This window comes from Mesoplodon densirostris, chromosome 18, assembly GCF_025265405.1.
Source record: "Mesoplodon densirostris isolate mMesDen1 chromosome 18, mMesDen1 primary haplotype, whole genome shotgun sequence".
In the NCBI taxonomy this organism is placed as follows: domain Eukaryota; kingdom Metazoa; phylum Chordata; class Mammalia; order Artiodactyla; family Ziphiidae; genus Mesoplodon; species Mesoplodon densirostris.
Genome location: NC_082678.1, coordinates 37406447 through 37423225, shown reverse-complemented (window position 1 = coordinate 37423225; position 16779 = coordinate 37406447). Strand labels below are relative to the sequence as shown.

Genomic DNA, 16779 nt, shown 5'->3' with positions numbered 1-16779 from the left:
AGAGGAAAAGACCCATTGATGTTTTTAAAGCCCCAGTAACTTCTATTATATTAAGTAAGTAACATGAGAGAAAGCTCTTACTGATAATAGTGGTTTTGTTTATGTAGCTGTAGTTGTGTTATTAGAAGCACACCTGGTGCTTTAGTACTTATCAATTCTTTTCTTTCCCCATCCTGTTTAGGTGATTTCCTAGAAGCATGATTGTTTGTTGCACTTGATCTCACAACCTGGTGAGGACTTCTTTACTGATAATGTCAAATTCAGGTTATCCTCCCAACCAAGGAGCATTCAGCACAGAGCAAAGTCGTTATCCTCCCCACTCTGTTCAGTACACCTTTCCCAGCACCCGTCACCAGCAGGTAAGGAACAGCTATTATGCAAGTTGCATATGTATTTTGTGTTTTTCTTTACTTTTCCCATTTAATACATTTGTTGGTCAGAAACCAAATACAATTATATATATATAATTGTTATATATGTTTTTTAATGGCAAGAACCATTCTCAAAGGTGGGGGACCAAAGGTTAGGGATTAATTATATTTATCTTCTTATTGTGACTTTATGCCAGATTTCAGGAGGTGAACATGTCTCTGCTTCTGATTGTAGGAGCTGTTGATGGATAGAGAAGAATCAATTGCCTAGAGTTTCTAAGTTAAGACCTCTGTTTATGTGCCGAGTTCTGGTTGAGTATTAAGCTGGCCGGATGACTTGGCCTCTCTTGAGTGAGAGCCAGGTCCTGTGCTAAGGTTTTCTATATGTGTGTTTACTCTATGTAGCTACTGGTATTATTTGTGATACATTAAAGAACCTCTGCCTTCTTGAGAGATTTGATGGTAGGAAGATGAGTTTGCATGATTGTTTTACCTTGTGAAAAATAAAATAAGTGAAATTATCAGCTTAGAGTGCGCCAGGGACGGGGGTGTAAGAGCTTTGAAGAAAAGAGAAGGGAGGGATGAAATGGTCATTTCGGAGAACAAGAAAGCACACTTACCAGCAAATATAGTTGAGTACTACTGGGTACTACCGAGGACTCCTTTAAAGCATGGTCATGATTACAAAGTGAGAAGGGACATCCTTACCTTGTTTCCGTTTAGGGAGACATTCAGTCTTTCACTATTAAGTATAATATTAGTCGCATTTTTTTTTGTAGATGTCCGTTTTTGGTTGAAGAAGTCACTTTCTACTGCTAGACTGAGGATTCTTACATGGTTAGGTGCTGAGTTTTGGTTGTGTGTCCTTCCTGCCCCAGTGCTATTCATCTGATTACTAATTTCCTAGATTATTGTTGCTGCTGCTTTCTTTTTTTTTTTAATCGACTTTGGGATTTAGTTTATATATAATAAAATTTTATTATATGTGTACATTTTGACGAGATTCATACAACCGTAAAACCACCACCAAAATGAAGAAAGAAAAAATTTCTATCGCCCTGGAAAGTTCCCTTGTGCCCCGTCCAGGTCAGGCCTCCTCCCCAACTTCCCACAAACCTCAACTCCCAGGAAACTGTGGTCTGCTTTCTGTCATAACAGATTACCTTTGTCTTGAGTTTCACATGAACTCTTTTGTCAATGGCTTCTTTTCTGTCCCATAATACTTTTGAGGTTTATCCATGTTCTGGTGCATCTTGGTAATTAATTTCTTTTTATTGCTGGGTATGGATATACCATAATTTGTTTATCCAGTCACTTATTCCAGATTTTGGTTATTACAAATAAAATTGTTTAGGAAATACGTATCTATGTATTAGCTCTATCTACTAGATTACATAAAGAAGCTTTGCCTTCTTTTCTTAACGGTATCCTTGGGAGATATGTTTTTAATCTTATCAAGTCCATTTTATTAAGTTTTGTCTTTAATGTTTCTTGCTTTTTGTGTCATATTTGAGAAGTTTTTTGCCAAACTCAAGGTCACTAAGATTTTCTTCTATGTTTTCTTCTTAGAGGCTTTAAAACTTTAGGTTGTTACGTTTAAGTCTGATCTATTTTGAATTACATTTTGTTTATGGTGTGAAGTAAGGGTTGAAGCCATTGTTTTGCATGTGGGTATTCAGTTGTTCTAGAAATCATTTGTTGAAAAGACTATCCTTTCCCCACTGAATTGCTTTGGCATTTTCATTGAAAATCAGTTGATCATATATATGTGAGTATATTTCTGTTCTCTCTACACTGACATGTTTTGTCTTTATCTCACATCTATGATTTTTCTCTGTAAACAAACATTTAATCTTTTAATAAAGCACTGCACACTGTCTTGATTATTACAGCTTTATAATACCCTGAAATTAAGTAGTGTGATTCTTTCCTGAATTGTTGTTTTGGATATTCTAGAGCCTTCGCATTTTAGAATCAACTTGTCAATGTCTACAAAAAAGCTTGCTGGGATTTTGATTGAGACTGTATTGAATCTAGAGATTAATTTGGGAGAGAATTGACAACTTTGAATGTTCCGGTCCATGAACATGGTATATCTCTCCATTTATGCTGGTCTGCCTTAATTTTTCTTAGTAATGTTTGGTAGTTTTCAGTGTACAGGTCATGTACATCTGTTGTCACATTTATTCTTAAATATGTAATATTTTTAATGTGATTGTTACTGGTACTTATTTTTGAATTTCAGTTTTCAGTTGTTCATTGCTGCTATGTATATTTATCTTCTATCCTGCAAACTTACTTGCTACTTCTACTTGCTTTTTTATGGATTTCATAGGATTTTCTATGTATGTGATCCTGTAATCTGAGCATAAAGACAGCTTTGCTTCTCTCTTTCCAAACTAGAAGTCTGTTCCCTTTCTTCCTTATTGCACTGGCTAGAATACCTAGTACAGTGTTGAATAGAAGGGGTGAGAGTGCACATCCTTGCCTGGTTTCTGATCTTAAGAGGAAAGCATTCAGCCTTTCACCATTAGGAAGGTTATTAGCTTGGGAAGTGTTTCCTCCCCCTGTATTTTCTTAAAGAGTCATTGTAGGATTGGTATTGTTTTCTTCCTTAGATATTTGATAGAATCTAAGCCATTTGGACCTAGAATTTTCTTTGTGGGAAGAATTTAACTGATAAATTATTAACTCAATTTCTTTAACAGTTATAATTCAGATTCTTTACTTTTTCTTGAGTCAGTTTGGGTATTTTGTTGTTCAAGATACTAAATTTATTGCCGTGATTTGTCATACTATTTCCTTATTGTTTCAGTGTCTTTTAGATCTGTTGTGATGTCATTCCTTGTGTTAATAAGTGTTTTTTTCCTTTTTTTCTTTATTAGTCTAGTTAGAGGTTTATCAGTTTAATAGGTTCTTTTCCTTGAAGAACTAGCTTTAGTTTCATCCATTTTTTAACTTTTTTTTGTATTTTACTGATTTCTGTCCATATTATTTTCTCCCTTCTATTATATAATTGCCTACATATATGTGATTTCTGACTCCTTTCACTTCTTTGTATATATTCAGGTTTCCTTTTGCTACATTTTCTTCCTGCCTGAAGAGCATCATTTCTTTTAGTGCAGGTCTTTTGGCAGTGAACTTGCTCAGCTTTTATTTACCTGAAAAAGTTTACTTCAACTTGAGTTTTGAAGAATGCTTTCACTGGATATAGAATTCTAGGTTGACAGTTATTTTCTTTCAGCGTTTTAAGAGATGTAATTTGTTGTACTCTGACCCGTTTGGCTTCTGACCAGAAGTCTTTGCTTATTCTTATCTTTGTTTATTTAAATATATCTTTTTCCCCCTCTGGTTACTTTTAAGATTTCTCTCTTTATCACTGGTTTTCAGCAATTGATTATGATGCGCCTTTGTTGTGCTTTTTGAATGTATATGTTACTGTCTTTAGTATTCACTGAGCTTCCTGCCTCTGTGTATTCATCATTTTCATAAAATTTGGGCAATATTCAGCCATTATTTCTTCAGGTATACTCCTGGTTTCCTTCTGAGACACCAGTTACTCCTATATTATTTTATCCTACAGGTTATTGGACCTCTGGTCTTCCCCCTGCCCACCCCCCCCCCGTTTTTTAACCCATTTGCTTCATTTTGCTATGGTTTCATGTTCAGTGATCTTTTCTTCTGCAGTTTCCAACCTACTGTTAATTTCATCCTGTGAAATTATCATTGCGGGCATTGGATTTTTAATTTTTGATTAGAATATGAACATTGCTGGATTTTGCTGTATTCCTTTAAAGAAGGTTGGATTCCTTTTGGTAGGCAGTGAAGTTACTTTTGAGCTTTATTTTTAAACACTCTTAAGGCAAGTTTAGAATAGTCTTTATTGTAGGTCTAATTTATCCTCCAATTCTGAACTTGCCTCTTCTGGGCTATCTACCGAATATCTCGTGTATCCAGTGAGATTTCTTATCTCTGGCTGGAGGAAATTTGAATGAAGTCTGGCCCTGTGTGAGCTCTGGGAATTGTTTGTTTTATCATTCCTTCTAACAGTTCTTCCTTCAGAAGTTGTTCTTAGTTCAGCCTTTAAAGACTGGGCTATGCTCTCCCTATGCATTTCAGATTGGAATTCAGCCAAACACTTAAGGGAACACAAATTCATATTTCAGGAAATATTTCTCTGTGTAACTCCTTCCTCTCTGGAAGTCTCCAGAAATTCTATCTGGCTTTCCCAAACAAGTATGGTTGCTTCTTCAATGAATAGGATTCTGGGGCACTGTTTGGATGCAGTTTGGAAATCACCTCCAGGCAGAAAGCCTGGATTATGCTAGGACTCCCCCATTTGTGTCACTTTTCTCAAAGGTCAAGTCCTGTGCAGCCTGTTGTCCAGTGTCTGAAAGGAATTCCTACACTTTGTCCAGTTTTTTTTTTGCTGTTTACTGTGGGAATGTAGTTTGGACAGTGTTACTTGCTCATAGCTGGAAGCAGAAGTGCACTATTGTTTCTTTTATTTTGCTCCTTACTCTTCATTTGTCTTGCTAGGTGCATCCTTTAGGAATTCTTTCAGAGACACTGTCACTGGTGGATTTTCTGAGTTCCTAAATTCTGAAAAGTTTGTAGTCCTAAAACTTGAACGATGATTTGGTTACTGAATTTGTAGGTTCAAATTTGTTTTCCTCTGAACTTGGAATATGTATTTGTGTTTCGTTCTGTTCAGTGTTGCTGATGAGAAGTCTGCTTTTATTATGATCCTTCTTACTTTGTAGGAAACCAATTTTTTATTTCTTATGACTAGTAGTAGAGTTTTCTCTTCATCTTTTGTTTTCTAAGATTTTGATACGTCCAGTGTGGATTTATTTTTAAAATCTGCTCAACTTTTCTCTTAGGCCCTTTTAAATCTGAGGTCTATGTCTTTTTTAACTTCTGAGAAATGCTATTCTATTATTCTTAGAATATTGCCTCTCACCTGTGGATATTGAATGTTGGAACCTTTTACTGTAGCTGCCATTTCTAACTTCTGTAATTTCTGTATCTTTGTGCTCTACTGTGTTATGAGAGAATTCCTCAGTCCTGTCTTTGCTTGCATTTGCCCTTCACCTCTGTCTGTTCTACTATTGTTTAATTTCAGTGATGAACTTTTTTTTTTTTTTTTTTTTTTTTTTTTTTTTGCTGTACGCGGGCCTCTCACTGTTGTGGCCTCCCCCATTGCGGAGCACAGGCTCCGGACGCACAGGCCCAGCGGCCATGGCTCACGGGCCCAGCCTCTCCGCGGCATGTGGGATCTTCCCAGACCGGGGCACGAACCCGTATCCCCTGCATCGGCAGGCGGACTCTCAACCACTGCGCCACCAGGGAAGCCCAGTGATCAACTTTTTAATTTCTTTAATTGCTATTTGGTTCTTTTTGAGGATATTTTTAATACTTTTGTGTCCTTTTTCACTTTCACTTCATCTTATCTATTTCTTTGGATGTAAATTCTTTATTTTTTGAGTTTTGACATACTTTTTTAAAAAAATGACTTTGTCTTCAGTGTTTTTTCTTGTTTATATTTTCAACTTTGTACCTGATACATTTTCATAGACTATGTATGAGATAATCTTTTTACTTTTATTTGCTTCTGCTGAAAGGTTCTGGACCGCCTATCCTACTCCATGTTTCAGTCTGGCCAGCTCTACTTTATCTGTTTATGATTTTCTAAACTTTTGTTGATATATAATTCATATAACATAAAATTCACCATTTTAAAGTGTATATATAATATACTGGTTTTTCATATATTCACTATGCTGGGCTACCATTACCATTATTTAATTCTAGAACTTTTCCATCACCCAAAATTGAACCCCATACATAATAGTCAGCCACAATTCCTGTCTTCCCTCCATCCCCGACAACCACTAATCTACCTTCTGTCTCTTGATTTGCATCTTGTAGACATTTCATGCAAATGGAATCATATGTGGCTTCTGAATCTCTCTTTTTTTTAACTTAGCATTATGTTTTCTAGGTTCAACTATTTTGTAGCATGTATTAGTACTTCATTTTTTTAAATGGCCGAATACTATTCCATTGTACAGATATATCATGCTGTTTATCTATGTATGAGTCGGTGGACATTTGGATTCTGTCTTCTTTTTGGCTATTGTGAATAATGCTGCTTTGACAATTTGTACAAATTTTTGTGTGTGGACATATGCTTTTAGTTTGTCTGTATACCTAGGAGTGGAATTCCTGGGTTATTTGGTAATTCTGTGTTTATCTGTTTGTGATTGTTAATATCTTTTCAAAAGAAACTTTGACCTTTTCAACAAAAAGTCAACAAAAGAAAAGTAGAAAAACAAACATAAAACACCTACCTAGAATGATGGAAAAACTATTACTCTTAACTAGCAGGTTGATTTTCTGGACTTCTGTTTCTTCATTTGTAAATATATGTGGATTTAACTAGATGGCTTCTGTGTCCCTTCCAGCTTACCCACTTTAAATTTAAGATAGGAATGCTTTTTAGGATTTCATATTGAACACAAAGGTTTGAGACCTTATTATGTGAATAATATAGATTAGGAGTTATTGTGATATGTTATTAGAAGAATAAATCAAATATAGGTTGAGACTTCCCTGGTAGCGCAGTGGTTAAGAATCTGCCTGTTGGGCTTCCCTGGTGGTGCAGTGGTTAAGAATCCGCCTGCCAATGCAGGGGACACGGGTTCGAGCCCTGGCCCGGGACGATTGCACATGCTGCGTAGCGACTAAGCCCATGTGCCACAACTACTGAAGCCTGCGAGGCTAGAGCCCGTGCTCTGTGACAAGAGAAGCCACTGCAATGAGAAGCCTGCACACCACAATGAAGAGTAGCCCCCACTTGGCGCAACTAGAGAAAGCCCACACGCAGCAACAAAGACCCAATGCAGCCAAAAATAAATAAATAAAATAAATAAATATATTAAAAAAAAAAAAGAATCTGCCTGCCACTGCAGGGGACACGGGTTGGAGCCCTGGTCTGGGAAGATCCTACATGCTGCAGAGCAGCTAAGCCTGTACTCCACAACTACTGAGCCTGCACTCTAGAGCCCGCGAGCCACAACTGCTGAGCCCGTGTGCTGCAACTACTGAAGCCCGCGTGAGCCTAGAGCCCGTGCTCTGCAACAAGAGAAGCCACCGCAATGAGAAGCCCCTGCACCGCAACCAAGAGTAGCCCCTGCTCGCCACAAATAGAGAAAGCCCACGTGCAGCAATGAAGACCCAGTGCCCCCATAAATAAATAAGTAAATTTTTAAAAATTAAAAAAAATATATAGGTTGAACAGGAAATCTCATTTTGAATTCTTTTGAATGATATATAGTTAATGTTGATTGTTTTAGGTTATGGGAAAGAGTTAAATCAGTGAAGGATTGAAATCATTGCTGCTTCTTTCCATACTTAGTGGACCATAACTGCCTTTGTTCATTTGTCCTTGGTTTGGTTTCATGATGCTTTTCACTTCTTGGTTAATAATTAGTTTATGATTATTTTACCACTAGGAGTTTGCAGTCCCTGATTATCGTTCTTCTCATCTCGAAGTCAGTCAGGCCTCACAGCTCTTGCAGCAACAGCAGCAGCAGCAGCTTCGTAGACGACCTTCCCTGCTTTCAGAGTTTCACCCAGGTTCTGACAGGTAACAGGCTTTCTTTTATGTTTCCATCCAGGACTGAACTTGTGTCATTTATTTTATTACTTTAATTTTGTTATATTTATCTTGTAATCTTATTAACCAAGCTGTCATTACAGTTTATATTTTGAGCTCTTTTATATTTGTTGACCTTTTGGAGTAGTTGTCATAATAGTTAACAAACTCTTAAAAACTTGTTTCCAGGGCTTCCCTGGTGGCGCAGTGGTTGAGAGTCCGCCTGCCGATGCAGGGGAAACAGGTTCGTGCCCCGGTCTGGGAGGATCCCACATGCTGCAGAGCGGCTGGGCCCGTGAGCCATGGCCGCTGGGCCTGTGCGTCCGGAGCCTGTGCTCCGCAAAGGGAGATTCCACAACAGTGAGAGGCCCACATACTGCAAAAAAAAAAAAAAAAAAAAAACTTGTTTCCAGAGTTCGGAGTTAATGCTGTGTAGTGGTCAGTCAGGTTGACCTAGGTTTGAATCCTGGTCAGCTGTTGTGGACTTTGTAGCATTGTGTAAACAGGTGTTCTCAATTCAGGATGTATATTAGGACCACCTGGGGAGGTTTAAAAGCTTGATTCCCAAGTCCCATCCCAGAATAATTAAATGAGTCTCTGGGATTGGGCCCAGGTCATTCTCATTTGCAGACAGGGTTGCCAGTCAGTGATTTAGACTTCTCAGACCTTAGTTTTCTACCTGTAAAAATGAGGATAATAGGGCTTCCCTGGTGGCGCAGATGGTTGAGAGTCCGCCTGCCGATGCAGGGGACACGGGTTCGTGCCCCGGTCCGGGAGGATCCCACATGCCACGGAGTGGCTGGGCCCGTGAGCCATGGCCGCTGAGCCTGCGCGTCCAGAGCCTGTGCTCCACAATGGGAGAGGCCACAGCAGTGAGAGGCCCGCGTACCACAAAAAAAAAAAAAAAAAAAAAATGAGGATAATAATGGCATTGTCTGCAAAGGATAAGTATTTGGTCAGGTAATGTTGGCCCTGTCCATGGCAGGTACTCATTTTCTCCAGGGTCCTTACCATTTCTGTGGTCTTTTACTCCATTCTCACTCTTAATCGAAAGGATTTTGAAGTTTTGTTTTAGCAGTTTTGTAAAGAACCTGATTTACTATTTTAAAAATATGATTACTGTTTAGGTTTTAAGATGATAAAAGGTTTGAAATTATTTGGCCATGTTTAAAATCATTGTAAAATGCATTTCTTGGTGAAGATTGTGGAGAGAATTCAGATCACTCTCCTCTACTATCTAGCAAATATACGAAGATGGTTTTTTTAAAAAGGGCTAAAAATGCACCCTGCATAAAGAAGGAAAGGATACAGCCACTGCCATAAACTTGGAAAAGTGGCATTCAAGGAAGGAATGAGAAGAATATTGCACAACTTGGCCTCCTAGTTCCTACTTTACTCTCAAAGAAGGTTAGTATAGTCATAGGATTTCTCATGATTGCTCCCTAATTTGGGAAGACATGAGTTGGGGTGATGATGTGGTGAACGGTTGGCTTAGGAATCCCCATTATGCTGTTCTGCAGGAAGGATAGTTACAGTGTGCCACTTTCCAAAGTGCTGAGCCAAAGCCCTCAGGACTGCTTTACATGTGCGGCTGGTGGAGCGGGCCAGGATCCTTAGCAAAGTCTGTCACAGCCCCATCCCAGTTTTCCCCTGATTTGCCCCCACTTTTCTGTTTCCTCAGGCTATATACTTCCAGAAAAGTATTTAGAAAGCCATATCCAGTCCTCCATCTGTAGACAAACACATTCCAGGCAAAGTGGGGATGAGCAAGGAAAACGCCCACACACCATTCCACACCAAAGAAGAAGTCTGGGTAGGGTTGCTCATAGTATGTCTGAGCAAGAGGGTAAGGGATGCCATGAACAGGGAAAACATATTTCTGGAAAGGAAGATTAAAGCAATACAGTGTTCCAAAAACAAAGACCCATGTGTGTAAAGAAGATGAAAAACAAAGGGCATGCCACGTGAGTGCTGTGCACTGTAGAACTTAAAATTAATAATGAAGTATTCAAAAGCAAAATAAGGCAACCATATCAGATAAAATGAAAGATTGGACATTCCTGTGCCCCCAAGACCACCATTTTAAATTGAATATATAAAGTGAGAAGGAACATGGAATAAAATAGATGTGGCTGAAAGTCAGACCTTTGTCTTGGAAGAAAGGTCTAGGAATGATCAAAGTGGATGCAGAAGAAAAGGACAGAGATTAAAGCAATTAGAAAGAAGTGGATAAATAAGGAGGGCAAATTAAAATCATCCAACATGTCATAAGAACATGTGTTTCCGAGGTGGAGAACCTGGTAAAGGAAAGGAAATAATATTCATAACTTAAAAAAAAACCCACTTTTTTTCCCGTTAATGTGAAGGAAGAACTCAATAGGTTGATAGGACATACCTTACTCCCAGAAAAATTTGCACAGAATGATCAATACTGAGACAGATCCTGGTTATCATTAAAGTTTAAGGCTAAGTAAAAGAATCAGGAATCCAGGAAGCAAAACACAAATCTTTGATAGGGGGAAAAGAATCTGACAGAAGATATTAATAGTAGAGCAATAGCTACAAAATTCTGAGAAAAAGAAATTGAGATCCAAGAATATTATATCAGACACGTTTAAAAGCAACAAGCAGGCGTTTTTAGACATGAAAGCACTGAGCATCTAAAGCTTCTTGAAGAATATCTACGTAATGGAATCCAGTCAAACAAAGAATGGAAGCCGTGGTAAAAGGACTACAGTAGCCATAAACCCATTCAAGTGGAAAGTCCATATGAGACATCTCGATGAATTATGGTTCTTTAACGGAATATCAGGACCAAATCTTGACAAAGTAAAAATAATATAAGTATCTCAAATCAGAGGTAGATAAGTATTGGAAGAATGTTTAAAGGTATGCATTTGAAAAGTGTGTGTGGAGACTTCTCTGGTTGTGCAGTGGTTACGAATCCTCCTGCCAACGCAGGGGACACGGGTTCAAGCCCTGGTCTGGGAAGATCCCACATGCCGCGGAGCGGCTAAGCCCGTGCGCCACAACTACTGAGCCTGCTCTCTAGAGCCCGTGAGCCACAACTACTCAGCCCGCGTGCTGCAACTACTGAAGCCCGTGCACCTAGAGCCCATACTCTGCAACAAGAGAAGCCACCGCAACGAAGAGTAGCCCCTGCTTGCCGCAGTAGAGAAAGCCTGCGCGTGGCAACTAAGACTCAACGCAGCCAAAAATAAGTAAATAAATAAATAAATTTATCTTAAAAAAAAAAAAAAGAAAACTGTGCCTAGAGTGATTTGATGACTTCTAAAATGGAAATATGTTAGGTTAAAAAATTAAAATCATAATTTTAATTAATGCTCTTCATAATTATTTTCCTAACCCTTTAGCAAGAATTTTTTAGGAACTGATTTCTTGGCGCTAAAGGAGTGTTGACCTGGAATATAGCAATTCTTTCCTTTATTTCATTTCTTTTTCTTTCTTATATACTTATCTGTATAAAGATAAACCAAATATTCTGTATTTAAAAAATATGGTGATTCTTCTGTTGTTTTATTTTTGCCTGTATATCCATACATCCATATATAAAAATGATGTCTGGGAATGATATTCACCCCTAATTATAGTTGTTTCTATGTGGTGGGATTTGGGGTGATTTGCTGTTTAGTTCTGTTATATATTCCAGGAATTTTTTTGTTAGCAGATACTTATCATTTTATAAACACAGCACCCATAAAATGTAAGAGTCATTTCTGTGTGAATGTCATTCATCATGTTTTATAGATTTCATTGGAAAAATTAGTCCAAATGACATTTTAGAGTATTTGGATATTTAGATAAGCAGATACAGAACAACTGAGGTAGTTTCAGATATTATAAAAGATTCACTGAAACTCAGATAATTGGTTTTCCCTTGAGCAACGAAAGAGGCCAAATCATATTTATACATTTTTAAATTTAAGTGAAATTAATTTTGTTTCAGACAACAGCCTTCCTTAGCTGGGAATAAATAAAATAAATAGATGTAATTCTAGATGGTCTTTGTGGGCCACTATTTTGAATAGCTATGAAGTTTATGACATATTTCCCCTAAATGAGGGTTATCTTTTTTTTTTAAGAAGTTGACTATTTTATTATTAAACTGTTCCTTATTTTCCTGCAAGGCTGTTGCTTCACTGTATAAAAATAGCACCCAGCAAACACAGTGTACTGCAAAATTAAGATAGTAATGTTCTTCATTGGACACTATACAACTAACAAACTTTTCTCCACTGCCATTTATTTCCAGTGGCAAGTTCATTGAGTATTTTGACCCAAATCCAGGGATGGCTCTAAGCAAGTTACAGTATTATATAAGGTTAAGATAACAGTGTTATCCTTGAATTAGATAATTTTTATAACTAGTTTTACCACAGATAATTTAAGAAATTCTGAATATTATAACTGGAGACTAGCCTAAAAATCACAGGGTGTTGTGAAAAAGATGCATAGTGTTTATCTGAAATCATTAGGAAGTTAAGGGGTATTTTCTTCAGGCAACATTGTTGTGAGTAGTTTCTTTTGCTAAAAGTTGCTTTTTAAAAATCTGTCCACCACTAATTTAAGACAACTATGCTAGATTAAGTTGTTTTAAACTAGTTTATTTAGGGGTTCCATTTTCACTCCTCAATAGATTTTATGTATTTCTCATATGCTTCTTCACTCATTAGTTCATCTAGTGCTGAAGGGTTACTGAGGGTCATCTTGATCAGCCAACCATCTTCATAACAAGATTTGAGAAGTCCTGGATTTTCTGCTAGAGCTTCGTTAATTTCAGTTACTTCTGATAGAGGAGAATATAGTTCACTAGCAGCTTTCACACTTTGCAGAGCACCGAATTCCTCGTTTGTTCAATTTTCTCCCAGCTTCAGGCAGACTACAGTAAACAACATCTCCCAAAGCTTCCTGTGCAAAATTGCTGATTCCCACTGTTCCAACACCGTTTTCTGTTGTTACCCATTCATATTTGTCTGAATTTACGACCGGACAGCAGAGCGGGTCCGGTGCGCAGCGCCCGGACAGCACCCGCCCGCAGTCCCCAGGCCCGCGGCAGGCAGGGACGCAGAGATGGCGCGCAGGCTGCAGACCGTGGCCCGCAAGCTCCGCACCACTCGCAGCGCCATGTACGCAGGGGTGCAGAGGGTCTCCGTGCAGCATCTAGAGCGCCCCCGGCCGGCGGGGAGAGGGGTTATCTTTTTTAAAAAATTAAAATGATTAGGTACATTTCAATAAAAAATTCATTTGATAAATTTGTTTTAAAGCTATTTAAAGATGATACTAAGAGATGATGAAAGTCAGTAAAATGTAGGGAATTTTAAGTCTAAAAGGCTACAGAGACATTTTAGTATGAAAATCTGTTTTTTTGTTTTTTTGTTTTGGAAATATCACATTTTATTTTTCTATTCATCAATTGATAGCTGTTTTCAAGCACAAATTTTTCTGTGGCTATCTATATATTCCTTTTTCTTGGTCATATACCTAGGAGTAGGATTGCTGATTACATGGTAGTTTTTTTGTTTGCCATTTGGGAAACTACCAGACTGTTTACAAAGTGGCTACACCATCATATGGTATTAGTTTTTTTAAAAATTATTATTATTAAAAAATAAATTTATTTTTGGCTGTGTTGGGTCTTCGTTGCTGCGTACAGGCTTTCTCTAGTTGCGGGGAGTGGGGGCTACTCTTCCTTGCGGTGCATGGGCTTCTCATTGTGGTGGCTTCTCTTGTTGCGGAGCATGGGCTCTAGGCACTCGGGCTTCAGTAGTTGTAGGATGCAGGCTCAGTAGTTGTGGCTCGTGGGCTCTAGAGTGCAGGCTCAGTAGTTGTGGCGCACGGGGTTAGTTGCTCTGCAGCATGTGGGATCTTCCTGGACCAGGGCTTGAACCTGTGTCCCCTGCATTGGGAGGTGGGTTCTTAACCACTGCGCCACCACGGAAGTCCTGGAATTGTTTTCTTAATTTCGTGTCCAGATTGTTCATTGCCAGTGTATAGAAATAAAACTGATTTTTGCATGTTGACCTGTAACTTTGCTCTGTTCATTTATTAGCTCTAACATTTTTTTGTGGATTCTTTTGAGTTTTCTACATATGAGACTGTGTCATGTGCGAATAGAAATACTTCTTCTTTTTCAATTTGGATGCCTTTCTCTCTTTTCTTGCCTAATATTCTGATAAGAGTTCCCAATACTATATTGAAAAGAAGTGGCAAAAACAGGCATCCTTGTCTTACTCCTGAAGCTTCCTACTCCAGTATTTTTTGTGACATCATTGTGAATTTTAAGGAGACAATGGGATCTTATGTCTTGAATGAGATTTCAAATTTTTGAAGTATAATAAAATTATAGACCTCAGGGTTTATTTTATCATCTATCCTAAAAACCAAACCCCATGATTAACTTTTCAATGAAAAGTTGTTTTGTGAGACATTCGTTTAACTTGGCCATAGGTAAGATGTCGCTTCTGTAAATACTTTGGTAGAAAATGAAAAGTCAAATTAACAAACACCCATACATAGTACTCTATACAGTATATCATGTAGAGAAATTAAAAACAGATTCCTGACCTTCAAGATACTTATGTACTTAGGGAAACTAGACAAAATACATGTTTTAGGGATCAGAATTATGTATTCAAAGTACTGTTGCATTCCCACTCAAGAGACTTGTTTTTAAGTCTTAATAATACCTCACAACTCAAGTCATTTATCTTTCCATGTGGCAGTTGCTGGGAGTTTTTTTCTTTTTTTCCCTGCTTGCTTTTATTACTGGTTGAAAATGGTGGCTCTTCTGGTCTAGATTATATTCAGTTATTATGGCATAGGTTTAAAAATACTTTATGGATATTTTTCAGCAACTTCAGATTTTCTGCAAGTTGAAATCTTCTGTTACAACTTTCAGTACTTTATCACCTCTACTCCCACCTCCCCTGAAGAAACTTTTCCTATCAGGATTTAAGTTTAATAGTACTTTATAGTGAGGTATATATTCTCCTGGGGTGAGGGAATTCACTTGAAAGTGAGCATAACTTTTCTTTTATTTCAAAGTTCAACCAGGGATGTTAGCAGGAAGTTGTACATCACTTAAACATTTTCAACTGATTATTTTCTTTGTATGTATTAGGCCTCAAGAAAGGAGAACTGGATATGAGCAGTTTCATCCAGGCCCTTCCCCGGTGGATCATGATTCACTGGAATCCAAGCGACCACGTCTGGAGCAGGTTTCTGATTCCCATTTCCAGCGGGTCAGCGCTGCGGTGTTACCTTTAGTGCACACGCTGCCAGAAGGGGTGAGGTCTTCTGCAGATGCTAAGAAGGTAAATATTTGTTCTCTTACCCTGTGGAGTTGTTGGTCTGAAATGTTTGTTTAGCCATATTCAGGCACAGCGCCTAAAAGAAAGTCCAGTTATGCCAGTCTCTAAAGGTTAGTGCTATGGGAAAGTAAAAATTTTGTTAAACAAAACTAAAAACCACAGACTTAATACTCCAGACTTTTAAAGTCAGTACTTTTAACTTTTTGGTAAATGAAAACAATCTGAGGACTGCTGTAAAGGAAAATTGCTGTTGAATGACATTCAATTGCTGTTGAATCTCAAGCATTTTATGTCGGCTTGTTGGGCTGTAAAATGTGGTCAGACTCAAGACTAGCACAGTTCTGTTAAATTTAAATTAAATTTTAAATAATACCTTTAAATTCAGTTGCAGTGTATTAACTTACTGCATAGGAGAAGACACGTTTTAGGTAAGGTTTAATTGTGCTTATAATTTTTGTAAAGAAAGTTTCTTCTTCTAATTTATGTAAAAAATATATTCTTGCAAATACAGAGGAAAAAAGTTATCTATAATTCTCTGTCTTAGAGGTAACTGTTATACTTTTAATATGTAGCTATATCTTGTGACATTTCAAGCAGTGTGTATTGTGGATTTGAGAAGGTTCTACTAAGATCAAACCTCTTTTTCTCTTATGTTTATTGTTATTTGCCTTTCTTTTGTGAAATGCATCTTCCTGTATTATGCCCTTATTTTGTTGCTGAGTTTATCATATTTAACTGTCTATTTTGCTTGTCATTAAATCTTCAGATTAGGAAGTACCTGGCACTTAGTAGGTACTGAATAAATATTTGTTGTAGAAAGAATAAACTAATTCTTTAAAACACTTTGAACAATAAAGTGTTAACCCCTTTACTATCATATGTTCATATCTCTTACCCCTGCCTTTTTGTTATCAAATATCTTTCCCATAAAATTTATTTGCCTTTATGGCTAATGGCCCTGTCCACCCTGATATCAGATAAATAAATACACATTTTCTTTGAGTTTTTATGCAGTGAGAAATGATTTAAAAGATAGTGAATATGTTTGCAATTTATTTTCAAATAGATCAACTGGGGAAAAAAAAGGTAGGTGTGTGCATGTGTATAGAGACAAAGCAAATATAGCAAAATGTTACAACTAGTGAATCTAGATGAAGATATTGAGTGTCCATTATGCTAGTCTTTCAACTCTTATGTAAATTTGAAAAATTTCAAAATAATAAGTTGGGTGGGGAAAGCTCTTTGTGATAAGCTAGAAATGAACTAAGCTTCTAGGAATATTGAGACCTGCTTCACTATGTGAAGTATCTGTATTATAGTCTATGGGTTTATAAGAAATGTTTGAAACATTTAAAAAAGAAGGAAAGGGGCTTCCCTGGTGGTGCAGTGGTTGAGAGCCTGCCTGCCGATGCGAGGG

The 16779-nt window shown here is 37.6% G+C and overlaps 1 protein-coding gene across 15 annotated transcripts in view; it reads left to right on the top strand.

Moving 5' to 3' along the window:
* Positions 1-16779, top strand: part of NCOR1 (nuclear receptor corepressor 1) — a 149383-nt gene that overhangs the window by 22308 nt on the left and 110296 nt on the right. For all 15 annotated transcript variants that reach the window (XM_060082958.1, XM_060082960.1, XM_060082973.1 and 12 more), the window contains exons 2-4: positions 182-359; positions 7889-8022; positions 15173-15365. In XM_060082958.1, the coding sequence (XP_059938941.1) occupies positions 252-359; positions 7889-8022; positions 15173-15365 (435 nt within the window). In that variant the 5' untranslated portion in view covers positions 182-251. The remainder of the gene's footprint in view (positions 1-181; positions 360-7888; positions 8023-15172; positions 15366-16779) is intronic.